Source organism: Megalopta genalis, chromosome 2 (assembly GCF_051020955.1).
Source record: "Megalopta genalis isolate 19385.01 chromosome 2, iyMegGena1_principal, whole genome shotgun sequence".
In the NCBI taxonomy this organism is placed as follows: Eukaryota; Metazoa; Arthropoda; class Insecta; order Hymenoptera; family Halictidae; genus Megalopta; species Megalopta genalis.
In genome coordinates this window covers 38,249,467-38,263,967 of record NC_135014.1, presented here as the reverse complement: position 1 = coordinate 38,263,967, position 14,501 = coordinate 38,249,467, and the positions used below count along the sequence as shown (strand labels likewise).

General features: G+C 31.7%; 1 protein-coding gene across 1 annotated transcript; it reads right to left on the bottom strand.

The window, feature by feature from the left end:
- Nucleotides 1–1,734: 1,734 nt before the first annotated feature.
- LOC117225488 (phospholipase B1, membrane-associated) lies at nucleotides 1,735–12,799 on the bottom strand. The gene is made up of 7 exons (XM_033479082.2): nucleotides 12,542–12,799; nucleotides 9,520–9,618; nucleotides 5,902–6,113; nucleotides 5,064–5,240; nucleotides 4,100–4,398; nucleotides 3,123–3,301; nucleotides 1,735–2,606 (listed from the first exon to the last, which is right to left on the bottom strand). Exons 1-7 carry the CDS (start codon nucleotides 12,687–12,689, stop codon nucleotides 2,458–2,460), a joined length of 1,263 nt encoding a protein of 420 aa, XP_033334973.2. The 5' UTR covers nucleotides 12,690–12,799; the 3' UTR covers nucleotides 1,735–2,457.
- Nucleotides 12,800–14,501: the final 1,702 nt, after the last annotated feature.

The window sequence follows — 14,501 nt, the reverse complement described above, 5'->3', positions numbered from 1 at the left end:
AAACTTTTAAATAAATTTATACAGCTATACGTGAATTCCTTTGCTGCCAAACAAATTTTCGATAATATTTTTAATAACAGTTTTAATTTACATAATTAAGATATCTACCCTGCCAGAGTAAAACTAGTTAGATTTTGAAAATGAAAACAGACTTACAGAAGTTCTTTTGTCCATAGAAAGAAGGACACATTGGTTGAAATAATAATATGAGAATATTTAAATTATTGAATTCATTTGAAATCTTCTGGTGATGACAATTTTATAACATATATTATGCATATACTGTCGTCAAAACTGAATAAACTAAGAACGTTGATTACAACTTATTGAAATTATCAAAGAAAGAAAAATACTTGTGCTTGTTCCTATGTACTGCAATTTGTGCAGGTAATTATTATTTTGCACAAAGATCTACAGTCTGTTATTGAACATTATTAAAAGATATTTATATTTTTGTAATATAAATGTACAATTTATACGAATTTGCTAGGTGTCCAGATACTTATGAATAGGAGTGTACGTATTGCATTGGCGCCAAGAACGTGCATCATATTTAATCTCTCTATAGTTTCTCTTCACAATAACGCACCTGTTTATTATTAAAATTCTAGTATGGCTCCTGTTAGAATGATCCCTTAGTAAACATTACAAAATTTAATAATCAATTGTGACATGTGTAGTGTTGTAATTTGTTTGTAATTTATTTAGCTACATTTTCGCCATACATAAGCAATTCTTTATAACTGCAATGAAGGTATGTTTAAATACAAACACATAACTTTTGAGATAAGGCGTCAAATCTAATTGACCGACTGCTCCGAAATTGTTACAATTATACACATGTATCATTATTTTAGTTTGTTATATTTCTTTTGATAGAAAATTACCGAAGGAAGCATGAAATTTTTGAAATTTGCAATTTAATCGTTCGCCATTTGGCCAATTTATGATGTAAATTGTTTATTTTGGCACAGACGCTAACGATAAACTTGGCTTTATTATGGGACAAAATAACCATGAAATTCTATAAAAATAATTGCTTTATATAACGAATAAGTAACTAAATAAATTGCAAAAAAAATTATAGTGTTAGACAGGCAATAATTTTGAAACTAAATACATATTTTATTTATTACATGTTACTAATTACATATTACATATTACATTCCATACTAAACCTAAACCATGATGCATTATAATTTTTATAATTGTACTTACGAATTTTGAATTTCAATATCCAATCAATATTTTCATTATTTATAATTTATGAAAATTGAAATTTGCATAAAGATCTACAGTTTTACTTACCTATTCCTGTTCGATCTAAACTTGCACTAATCATCGAGCATGACATTGTTAGCAATATTTTTGAATAATTAGCAAGGTGCTTAAGGATACACGCTAATTTATTTTTGTTCGAACATTTAACTCTTCGAAAAAGAATTTTTAAATAAAGGATGAGGGTCGTCTTGATTTTTTAAACGTATATTAAATATTGCATTGTATTAAATAATGTGTTTTATAAATGTATATGTTACTGTACAACTTATTATAAATATAATACTGAAGCAAGAATGAAGACGAATAGACAATTTCACAAAGTATAATTATCATGTTCGTGTCAGATTGTGCATTTGCATGGAGAAAGTTTAACAAGCAAACAGAAATTAAAAATCTACAAACAAGTGTGAAGGATAGCCGCAGAGCTATAGAATGAAAGTCTATAAAACTGACTACGATGTAAAATATTGTTTTTATTTTAAATAATCGGGTCACAATGGTCATTTACATAATAAGCTGACATAGTAAATTATGTTATAGATCGTAGATTATGTATCATTACATGCACGAGCAGTGATGAGGTATTTTCAAAATTTACATTATCTAACTATGGTTCAAATCCAATTCTGCATACTCGAAACAAGTGCAAATTCAACTTAAAAACAAAGCAATAATTTAATTGGGTAATATCATGTTACAATTGTAATTTGTTTAATTTATTTAAATTCCACGTAAGGCTCTACTTAAGATAACACTACAGTAACGTTTCTTGTAATTATTATACTAATTATGGCAATTCGCTGCTAATAGACTAATTGATTGAATATAAATTAATTTTTTGATTTCAGTATCATCGTCGCTTAAATTATAGTTCCTGATTTTCTTTTGAATCACAGCCCTCTTTTTAAATCCCGCTTATTACCAAAATAATTATATGCAGTTATGCGCGTAATTTGACATTACAATTTATAATGTCAACCATTAACATTAACACCACCCATATTTGATCAGCGTCCATCAGTGGATGCCACTGACTTTTCGCTAGGATGCTATAGTTCATACGTTCTTGCACATTTAAATACATAAATTAATTACTAATATGAAATAATGACGCTTTTACATTGCCCATTATGACAATATCGTACAGCGTGCATACATCGAAGAAAAGGCCTCGCCTTATAAATTGTTACTGCCCTTGGAATTCTGTCGTGTGACTAGATACGGTCTTTCTCGTGTAGGACACAGGAACTTTTGAAACAACGGCAGCCAGTGGTCAGACTTCTCGTCATACGATTCCATCAAGTTGTTCCACAAACAGTTTCCATCTTGTAATAAATAAAGCAAGATTAATTAATATGACACAAACCCGATTACCTGTTGAATATAAGGGAAAAGCAAGGAGCTGTGTGAACATTTTGCTATCTCTACTGTTATGTTACATGAGAAAATAAATTGCAAACTAATAACATGGCTGCCTACACCTGAAAACAATTGCAAGTTAACACTAATCTTATCGATCATTAGAAACAACTAACGTCTGTTGCTTCGTAAAAATACCAAGACTGAATTTATTTAGTCTTTTCGATATTTTTTTATATCTTAATGATTGAATTAAAAGATTTATTTAATTATTTTGTATGAAGGAGACTCCGTAACTTGGACAATTTAAAAAAAAAGAAATGTGAAACCGGTCAATATGCCGGCACGGTAGGTTTAGTGTTAAATAATCAATTTCGCATTTTGTATTTTATAATTATTCATATATATTATTTGTGTTATATATATATATATATGCTTTGACTGGAAATTCTTGAATATATTTCTAATATGCAAGTACATACATAACGCGTTCGTTTTTTGAGTTACATGAAAACAATCAGCAGCAAAATACGATTCATCGATATTTCCGTCTTTGTGCCTTGGAAACTTTACATTCGCAAGACAAGGTTGCATTTCTACTGTAAAATCGTCCGTGTGAAACTCTGGATACTCTGCAACTATTCTATCCAAATCGTGCCACCTGTAAACGTAACGTCAAAGAAACGCTATTATTAATTAACTAACTAAAAAATATAGGAGCCATATTGTATCAGAAAACAAAAGTTTTGTAAAGCAGCAGTGGTTTAAGTTATAACTTGCAACATCTTTCTTGTAAACGATAACTGCTAGAAGAAGATATTAGAGGAAAAGTTTTTCTTTCGCATAAACCACGTAATAGTGTACGTACATTTTTAAAATCTCCAATATTTTTCGCAAACGAAGATGACATTTAGTTCTTAATTTAATAAAACATTAGTATGTCGAGACAAATTTATTTATATGTATGACCATGACCTTAAAAGCCATACAAGGTCAGACATGAAGGGAAAGTCTTTTAAGGAATAACAAGGAACGCGGCTGAAACCCCTTGTAGATCAAGGTCATCGAAAGTGACCCTGCTATTGTAAGTAATTGCTATGTGATCACTTTGTGGTATATACGATTTTTTGAAATGTGAATAAACGTGCACATTAACAAAAATTAATTGTATTATTCTGCCTTCTTTAGTTAAATTATCGTAGCCTATTCATCCAAAAAATGAAGTTTCAAATTAATAAAATCATTTTTAAGTAAGTAGATAAGAGATTTTAACTACGGGTGATAGTACTACTCTATGCCCACCATAAGGAATTTCCTAGTATGTGCAAGAAATCTTTTCCACTTTCAGACTTTTATAAAAGAATTCATGAAAACGAGAATTTACATAAAGATTCGCAGTATGGTAATTACCAAAGGCAGATTGTATTTAGATTAATTATATTCGATAAATTGAACAAACCTGTCCATGATTCTGTAATATTCATTTCTCATGGATCGAAATTGCAAGCCAAGTAAGCAGGAACATTCGAACCTTGTTGTCATGTAACAATTTATGTCTTTGGTGTTATCTTGAGCCTCGACAAGCACTCTCAAGTGGGGTGACAAAATCAGAGCAACATATGTCCGCGGTAAATTAGCCTTCAGTATTCTGAGGGTTTTCACTAGATCTTCTTTGTGCTCCTCCAAAATAGACCAGGGTGAAGAAGATCCACACATGTTGATACAAAAATCGTTGCTTCCGACCATCATTGTAATCAACTGTAAACACAGGCAATTTAAAACACATGATTTTAAGTTAAAATAAACTTCGCTAAATGTACAGAAAGAGAGACCTAGCTCCTATATTTTATTTATTTACCCAAATGACAAAAGCAGCAATAGGTGTCGAAGTTATGAATACAAATATTGTGCATGGGGTAGAAATCTACTCCGCGAAAGTACTAGAGGGTTATCTTATTTTCTTTCTGTTATGTGGGTTCAATTCTAAATATGGTATTATAAGTATAGTCCTTACGCGACACGAAGGCACCTTTGTGTTTACATTCCCCCTCTTATTAGCTGCGATAGTGGGACAGCTAGTAAGAGGGGGAATGTAAACACAAAGGTGCTTTCTTGTCGCGTGAGAACTATACTTGTGTACGTACCCCTCAGTCAAATTTTTATTCGACTGCGCATTTGGAATTAGTTGCGTTAAGAATATTTGCATGTGCTTTATTTCAAGTGTTCACAAAAAATGAAGATCTAGAAATCAAGAAAATTTGTTCCTTGACGTATCTGTCAAGAATAAATTAATCACATCTCAATAAAAATTAATCGCATTACACTTGTTGTTAGTATGAAAGTCTGCGCGAAAGTCTACGTAAATGTTCGAAATATTGCGTTGACTGTGTTATTGTTTTTAAAATTTAAATTCAGCATACAACCTTCCAGTGTTTGTTCATGTCAACCCTCGGATCTTTCCGCATTCGGTTAACTAGATATTCAGCCATGAAAGGCATATCTCGGGACATTGCACCAGCCTCGGCGACGTTGAATTGCGAAGCTTCATGTGTAATATACGAATCCCCGACAGCGTAGCCATTCAACTTTGGGTTAAATTCCTGCACAATCAAAAATGCATTCTAGTGTGTAAATATTCCTTGTAACAAGGCATAATTAAATAGTGCAGCGTGTTCTAAATTAATAATGTAACTTCACCGTGTGATGACGAGATTTATAATATGCGCGTACAATCTTAGCGCATCAAAAAGTAACGTGCAATTTTAGTGCGATTTTATAATACATAATGAGGTCGAGCGAATATTTGGAGTAATAAAGCAGCAACTACGAACTGTCGAGGGTGCAAAATACCTGCACCTAGAGTTTATCGAAACAAGTGCAGCGTGGCTTCGCACTTCGTAAATCGTTCGATCCTTAACCCCCCCCCCCTTGCTTTCCACCTATTTCTCTGCTACAACTACTCCAGAGGAGGAACGCTTCTTCTGATAATCCCCATTCAACGCCCCCCCCCCCTTCACATTGAGAATGACGATCCCCGAGAAATCTGTTATTCATTTCAATCGTTCCCCACACCCCCATAACGAGCCGACACAGGGGTGTAACAGAACTTTACCCGCATTCATAAAAACTTTTTGGAGGACACCAAATGGTGCCACTTTTTCGAATCACCGAGATTAAAATTCATTTGTATTATATAAATCAAATCAGCCGCACAATCGCCGTTCAAGTACAAAGTCTTAGTACTGTAACTAAATAACATACTTTGAGAATATTCGGAAGCGTCGTATAAGTTCGCCAAGTTCCCTGGCCGCCAGAGCTCCCTGATACACCCCTGCTTTCAATCAAAATTTCGAGGATGCTCTTCGAGAAGACTGCATTGCCTGCTGTCATAGAATCGCCTATCCCTCCGATTATGTCTATATCCCCTGGTCTTAGACGATGAACAGAAGTTGGTATTTGCGAAGATCTGCTGCCTGTTTATAACATAATTATATTAAAAATTAAATACGTTATACATCACTAATAAGAAATCTAACACTAGGTATTAATATGCGGCATTATTTTTAACGATAGTCTTCTAGTAATTTGATGCAACAGAAACTATATCGTTTCTGTCACCCTGATTACTGTGGGGTGACTAATTGCTGCGCCTTTGGTTTGTTTTCGGGCATAATTAAAGTTATATTTGTAGAATAAGGCACATTAAATCGTTTTTAAAGATAAATAAAATAAAAGGATACGAAAATTAATATGTCTTTTTTACTACAAAGTAAACAAAATTAAAGAATAAAATGAATTAATAAGTACTAATAACTCGATAAATATGAAGTCAATTATGCCCGAAAACAAACCGAAGGCACAGCAATTGGTCACGTTACAGTAACCGGCTCCACTACCGCTTGCGTTTAATTTATGAAAGTGAATGGTGCTTTTCAGGATGTTCTATAATTTTAAATATTAGTGTACAGAAAATGTACAAGAAAACAATGCATATAGTTTGTTAAGTCACATAACTAAATAAGTAACTAAATAACATAAAGTACAAATGTGACAAAGAAGTAATGAGACTGTTGCTAGGAAATTCTTCACTGCGAAGAAACTCTCATATGCATATTCACTATCCAGATGGCTATCTGCAAAGTATGCAGTTTACTTTGAAGGCTACATACTGTACATAATGTTGTAGCTATAAGTTATAATCCTTGTTCTTCGTAACAGTATTGAATTTTTTTCTGTTTAATCACTTTCCGCTCGGCTACTGAGACTTACAATTAGTTATTGTACTTAGAACTAGTAGCATAGAACATGTGAGCAAATTCTTTCACAGTTTACACTCTCTTTTTCTGACAATTTAAGAATGTTCTGGGTATTTGATCTCTCTCTCTCTCTCTCTCTCTCTCTCTCTCTCTCTCTGCGCGTATGTGAAAAAAAAGATCCTATAAAATAATAGAACTCTTGATGAAAAATAATCGACACGTTGTATACATATATGTATTTATAGGATTTATATTTGTAGCGAATAAAACGAATATAAATATATTTAATGAATAAAATTTGATTCGATATTATCAAATAGATATCCAATCCAATAAAATTTATCTAGATAACAATTTATCGGGATAAAAATTCACGTGAATAAAAGGTTACTTTTTATTTGAATACGAATCCACTTGTACAGGAATTAATTCGAAATCGAATATAGTGTTTTTCCATAATTTATTGATTAATTTCTTACGATAATTCTTATGATTAACTTTTATTCAACCGCTGCATCGCGGAAAGTTTGTTACTTTTGAGTAGATTCATCATAATGCATAAATAATCTCTCTTCAGATGCAAAGGATGTCCTCGACATTCCAGGATTCGTATTTACAACACATATGTGCTTAAAAGCATATTCGAATAATTTAACAATCTCATCGGATAACAATTAACATTGAATAAAAAATTAAATATTTTTCGAATAAATAGAATAATTTATTACGTGTTATGCGAATAAAATATTCGACTAAAAAGAATTCATAAGTATAATTATTTTACATAAATATTTATTCGAATCAATTCGAATAATATCCAATTCTGGTTTCTACTGTAAAAACGCCAAATATTTTTATGGTAGGTTAGTTGTTATTGAGATTTTATAGTGGAAAGACGTCATTTTGCATATTGATTTTATGTCGTTCCATATTATGCTGTTTACATTGCTGTATTAACTTCATTCTATAAAAAATCTGCGGCTTAATATAAACACTAGTGTAAATACTAAAGTTGATGGTACAACCAAAAAAATCAAAAACAATTTATAAAGCAACACCGAAGTAGTAAATTTCGAATAATTAAATAAACGTGAAAGTAACTCCAATCTCCAATGTAAAGAAAAAATATTGGAATGTGAGAAAAACTGTAAAAATTATGAACAGCAATAGGAATGGGATTAAGTTATTTAATTATTACATTATTATTTAATTTATTACAATATAACGGAAAAACTTCATATGAATATAAACTATCAAGTGGAATTTGTGTATTTTTCTCATAGTTTTACGTAACAAAGCATTCAACACTTGCTTCAATGTAACTTTTCAAGGTAATTTACAAGTTCATATATTCTGTTATTAGAGAGAAAGACGTCGGTTTCACTTTTAAAAAATCAACTAATTACTCCTCTGACCTCGGCATCGCTTTTAAACGACTATTTGAAATAATGTTCGACACAGTTAAAAACAAGCGATTGTTGCAAAGAAACAGGCGTGGACAATAAGGAGGCTATGGTGAAACTTCTCATCCTACGTTCTCTTTTTTTCAGTCGAGTCTGAAGCATTTATAATTGTTAAATAGAACTATTTATAACAGAAGCGATGAATTTGAATACGTTCTGTTTATATTTCGAACGAGCTTTTTTCCTTACATAATTAAAAAATGCATTATACATTATATCGAATGGAATATGGCCGAATGTATTTAGACCTTTTGTCATAATCCTTCTCTTATGTATAATAATTAGATTGCAAAATAAAAATTGTCTCAGTTAATTGGAAGTACGAGAAAATGTCTTTCCTCTTTTAATAATACTTTTCTAATAAGTTGAAAATAATAGAGCAGTGTCATTGAATTTTTCTAATGCCTTTATAGTTTTGTATTTGATCAATTCATTTTTGTCATAAATGCACAAAATCTGCTTTAAACAAATTTCTCATAAGAACATTTTTATAATATCAGGAATTGTAAAATAAAAAATGAGTCACTTGACCGGTTTGGTAGTCTTAGTATTAATGACATAGTGAAATTACTTCGTCGTGATTTTCAATTTCAAGTATAAGTGGAAATATACAGAAAATGTAGTATCTCCTTGTCATCGCAAATATGTATCTAATACTCTGATTTATTGTATTGAGAAAATTAAGTAGAAATAACTGTAAGTATTTGCATCCATTAGTGATTCCTGTTTAGCGTCAATGCTGTAAATCGAAAGTCTCTATAAGTACCGGAATATTTTGTTCCTAACTGAATCTATTGTAGACTCGAATAGTTTTCCCTTAAAAACGACTCTTTAAAACTCGTTTCTGATATATTTAAGTTTTTATGCTATTTTAGGGAAATGCCGTAAAGCAAAAGCTTTAATGTACATACTTGTGGTAGATTCAGTCACGAAAAATATTTTCCTAATGTTTTTACAAACATTTCCATTGGTATTAGTTTTTAGAAAAAACGTGCCTTCAGTTTCCCACCCGTTATATACCGCAACAAAGTAGGAAATTCAAGCATTAAAATGTGAATAGATTTATTGTTGTACAATTCTATTTGAATTGTCAAGAAATTTTTCCTGGTGATAAAAGTAACGTAAATAATAAGAAGTATTAAAGAAATAAATTACTTTACCTGTTACGTTGCAAGGGAAAGGAACATTCAGAGGAACTTCATCCTGGACATTTGGCAAGGCAGGTCCGTCATGAATTCTTCTGTTTTCAGTATTTTTCGCTGTCACATGACAAATATATTGTATTAATAAACCTGGTAAGATTAAGAAAATTCCATAGGTCATTTGAAGTAACTTTTTCCTTTTGCAATACGCGGCTTTGTTCACGCGTTATTAACGGAAAACACTGGCCAATGATGGGCGAACTAATGTATAAAAAAATATTTGTGTAACGAAAGAAATTACAATGAAGAAGATTTTTAACACTAGAACACCTAAACGGGCTTATTATTAAACTTTTAAAGCTGTCTGTATAGAAAATTATTGAATAAATCCATTTATTGGTGTCCATGTTGCAATAAAAATTACATCAAATCTCACTGAGTCGACTCCAGATCTTCTTGTAATTTTAAAAAACAGTTGGACACTATCAATATTAAATTATAATTTCCTGTGTTCATAAAATATTATGGATTACTGTATAAGTGGTTTAAAGATTTCAATGGTGTCTGCATGGATGTCTAACAAAAATATTTTTAAAATGTAATCGGATGAAAATCGAATAATATATATATAATATATTATATATATTATTATATATATTATATATATGATATATATAATATCTAAACTGTATTCCGCCAACTGCCGTTTCACGTTGCAATGATTCGATTCTCATCCGATTATCAATAAATTACAAACTGTTAGCCCATAGAAACACGAAAATACGAAAATTATACAAACTTACAAGACTCCCATTCATCGAACAACACATTAATGATTTAATATTAAGTGTTTACAAGAATCAATATAGCTAGCAGTACACTAAACAAACATTTAACGGGAATTAGAGACCACAATGTATCATATAATTTTAAGTATAAAATACTATATCAAAAATTATGTATTCATTATGAGGTCGCCTAGAGTATATTAATTAATATCATATATATATGATATTAATTAATATATTATAAATTATATTAATATTTATTATTATATTTATTAATGTATATTATAATATAATATAAAATATTATATTAATATCAGTAATTAATCATTTTTCCTTTAAAAATCAACATATGTATCAAGCATCGAATTTAAATTAAACAAACACATTGGAATTAGGTTTATAATATTGTGTTTATAATATTTTGCTTTATTATATACCTAGTTAATATAATAAAGAGATTTTGCAAACAAGAACAAAACGCCCGATCATCGAAGTTAAACACAGCGTTAAACGCCGTCAATACTTTAATGGGTAACGAGTTGTGACCGCCTAGGAAATCACCACGTATGCTGCTAACTTCTTTTTTTTGTTTCTGTCCAATGTGCACTTGTTCACAGCTTTTTCATTGCATCTACAGTAGTATCTCGTACATTGTATAAAACGGAACCGAAAATGCTTAGAAACATCGAGGTTGTACAACAATGGAAATAACCAATCATCTTATGTTTCACGAAATTTTGAGCACACTTCAAATGGGATTATTTGAAATAACATGCTATTTTATTTCAAATTCATGAACCTATAAAGTATACACTTGAGTTTAAATAGTTTTCGAATACCTGCACGTTCAAACTGTCAAAGGAAAGAGGAATCCAGCTGCAAACAGAACCATTGTCGATGATTTGAGTCAGATTCTCAAGTATAACGTATGAAACATCACTACAACTACGTAGACTTTTATTGGGGTCAGAATGACCTGAACGATGTCTATTTTTTTATACAAGTCACTTTATCGTAGCTTTATTCATAGATAATTTCGATCCAGTAATAAGAAAACGAATTTGTTGTACTATAATAAAAACGACGATGAATCGTCTAATGCTGATCTTCTAAGTGAATCTCAGGTTTCTTCATTTCCCTTAACACTTTAACTTTTCTTTCATGTGTTTATTGGAAAAAATGTTTTCAATAAACGTATTTCTATCTCGTCCATCTCTTTCGGTAATTCGGACTTATCCTAGAATACGTATTAACGTTATCGTAATAAACTACTGTGTACTGTAAATAAGAGATAAAGATATATGTTTACTGTTGACATTCCTCTTAGAAGTATCCTTAACCCTGAGCTGCATGTACGTTTCATTAACACGTAGGAAAATTATATTCTCAGTTACCGTGAATTTCTAAGGTAAAGGTTATCCGAATGTCATTGTCTAGTAGGTCATTGAATTTGTCTCTTCGTCAGCCATAACGCTATAACGTCAAAAGTACGTAGTGCCATTTAAGATAGTCAAGGTTATACTTGCGTTTTTTATCGTATAAAAAGATTTTTCAATATTTTTATTAATACAATTTCTTTCCTCAAAGAACACATTAACTTTTGTTCCGAACATTTTTTTGTCAGATTAGCGTAAATGCCTCGAACACCCTGCATGTGTACGTAAATAAATTTTATAGTTTACTACCCCTATAAAATAATTTCACTTAAAACTGACAGTTTATCAATCGTTATACGAAATTCAGACCTAAACAGTGCGATTTTTAACGCGATCCATATAATGAAACTAATTTAGTTTGCTTACTTTGAATGACAGTTCAAAATTTTACTGAAAATTACACATCATTGTCTAGATGAATTTTCTACTTTACTCTTCCTATAAAATATTTTCGCTTTTTTATTGACAGTTTAGGTTCTATACAATTTTGTCTTGAACAACGCACAAGAGTTAACTGTTTCACCTATTTTTTACACAAACCATATAATGAAACTAAAATTCAATTCGTTTACTCAATCAGTTAGAAGTTTTACTAAAAATATTATTCAGTATCAAAAATCCAACGATTCTGTATAAATACCCTTTCGTTTCGCATAAAATAGCTTCACTTTATCAACAAATTTATTGACCACCCCATACCCTCGCCCCCCTAACTATGCTTACAAACTTTCTTTCAGGCAGCTTCGTCATTCGAAATACAATTCCCGTTGTCATGAAGAACAATTAAACTTCACGAAAGTCTGTTGGGTCACATACCGAAAACACGAAAAAAGATGTTACGAAGTTGACCGTAAAGCTGCAAGTAGAATGGGTTGTCTAATTCCGTTCGTTGAGCGGCCGACAGGGTACACAGGGTACACAGGGTACACAGTTGCAAAACGAGAAGGAGCCGGAGAGCTCTCATCGCGTACGAGTCACGAGCGGCGAACTACTCGTGGAACGTTAATGCGAGCTTTCTGCTCGCGACACTGAACGATTCTGAAACGGTAGTGCTGCTGCCTTTCAGAGGTTCGCCGTGATCTGAGATCGAAATACTCCCAGGACAATACAAAACTGCCGCGTCGGCTGCTGCGTTCACGTATCATCAGTGACCTTGATTATACCATAGCCGGTTCTGAGTTTCAATGATCGCTACGAAGGTCGCATGTTTTATATCACCTGTGATTGGGAAAAAGTCGAGGAATACGATCGTATTCCGCAAAGTATCACCGTGAAAATGATTGAGCAATGACCTTGATGCTTCTTCGTGTATACAGGATATTACCGGACTGGTGGTACCATTGGGCATGTGGTAATTCTGCGTGCGAAAATGAGTCGAAAAAAGGAACAACATTTTTCCGTTCGAAACTTCGTTTACGAGAAAATCAAGTGCAAAAATGTGTAGATGATATGTTTATTATTATTTGCAAACCGTCCGGTAACACCCTGTGTAACTAATAACAAACGTATTTTCTACCCATTTTCAAACATGATTTTCTAACAAATGAACCTTCGAACGAAAAAGTATTATTGCTTTTTGTCGACGTATTTTCGCACGTTAAACCATCGCATGCCCAATGGTGCCACCTGTTCAGTAACACCCTGTATATTATGATTCTATCGCTTACGATCCTACCTCCTGTTAACGCTGACTAACTGAATTTAACGCTGACTCGAACGAATGCCAGAGCATAAATATAATTAATGACTAAAGGATGTCAAGGGACGATTGTGCTAGCAAAGTTGTGCTAAGTCAGTTACATTATGATCCAATCTCGCGATTTAATTATATTGTGTTTTTACATGGTAATTCAACTACATTGTAATTCAGTTACATAGGAATCCACCTGTGTTGTAATTGAATTACATAATTCAAAGCTTTCAGTTAATTTAGTAGCAATTTATATTGATCACTAATGTGATTCAAATACAATTTCTAAATTCTATGAAGACGTCTCGCAAAGATTAACGTGGTCCGCTATATTTAAGTACCAAACACACAGTTACGTTTCGATACGCATAGAAGTTACGTTATCTCACACGTGTAAACATGCATGACATGATCATATCTTTCGGAATCTCATTAATGTCGATTAGATATATCGATGCAGGAATTATTTGACTTCCTAGTTCAAGATCCTAAAAAAGCATTTGACAAGAAAACTTGATTTAGGAGATTTTTATAAATATTTAACAGTTAACCAAATAGAACAGAGAATCTGCGTTGATGTAGTAGACGTAAAATGAAATTATTCTGAAATTATTTTAATTAGTTCATAAACTTTGTCGCGAGAAAATTGTTTGCAAAAAGTGTTAACATGTTTTGTGCTTATGCCTACGATTCCGATAGGTCAATAGATACAATTGCTACTGATCTGAATATCATTTGCATCTCTTACACATGCGGAAGTGTGTAATTACTATTTACTAAACAGTGTAACAAAAAAGATTAATTTGCATGGAAATAAAAATAAGAATTAAAAGACAGAAAAAATTAAAAATGTAGATATTAATTACGTTATCATTTGCTATAATTTATTTATGTAAAAAGCATATGAGCGAAGATTATAGTTAAGTTCTGCAAAATTTATTATCAAGTTTCCACTCGGAGTACTCCTAATATTTTCAAGTTATAATTCACTTGAATGAAGTTGCAAAATTTTGATCTATTCAGTGTTCAGAGACAAGTGAAACGGTAAGTACGTTCGAAAACAACGGAAACTACAAACGGGTTTTC

Excerpts from the sequence above, each read along its gene's own strand:
- LOC117225488 (XM_033479082.2), bottom strand. The coding sequence starts at position 12,689 with ATGAGAGCTCTCCGGCTCCTTCTCGTTTTGCAACTGTGTACCCTGTGT. Across the intron at positions 6,114-9,519 it reads TTTCCCTTGCAACGTAACAG|GCAGCAGATCTTCGCAAATA; the intron begins GTAAAGTAATTT and ends TGTTATAAACAG. Across the intron at positions 3,302-4,099 it reads TATTACAGAATCATGGACAG|GTGGCACGATTTGGATAGAA; the intron begins GTTTGTTCAATT and ends TTACGTTTACAG.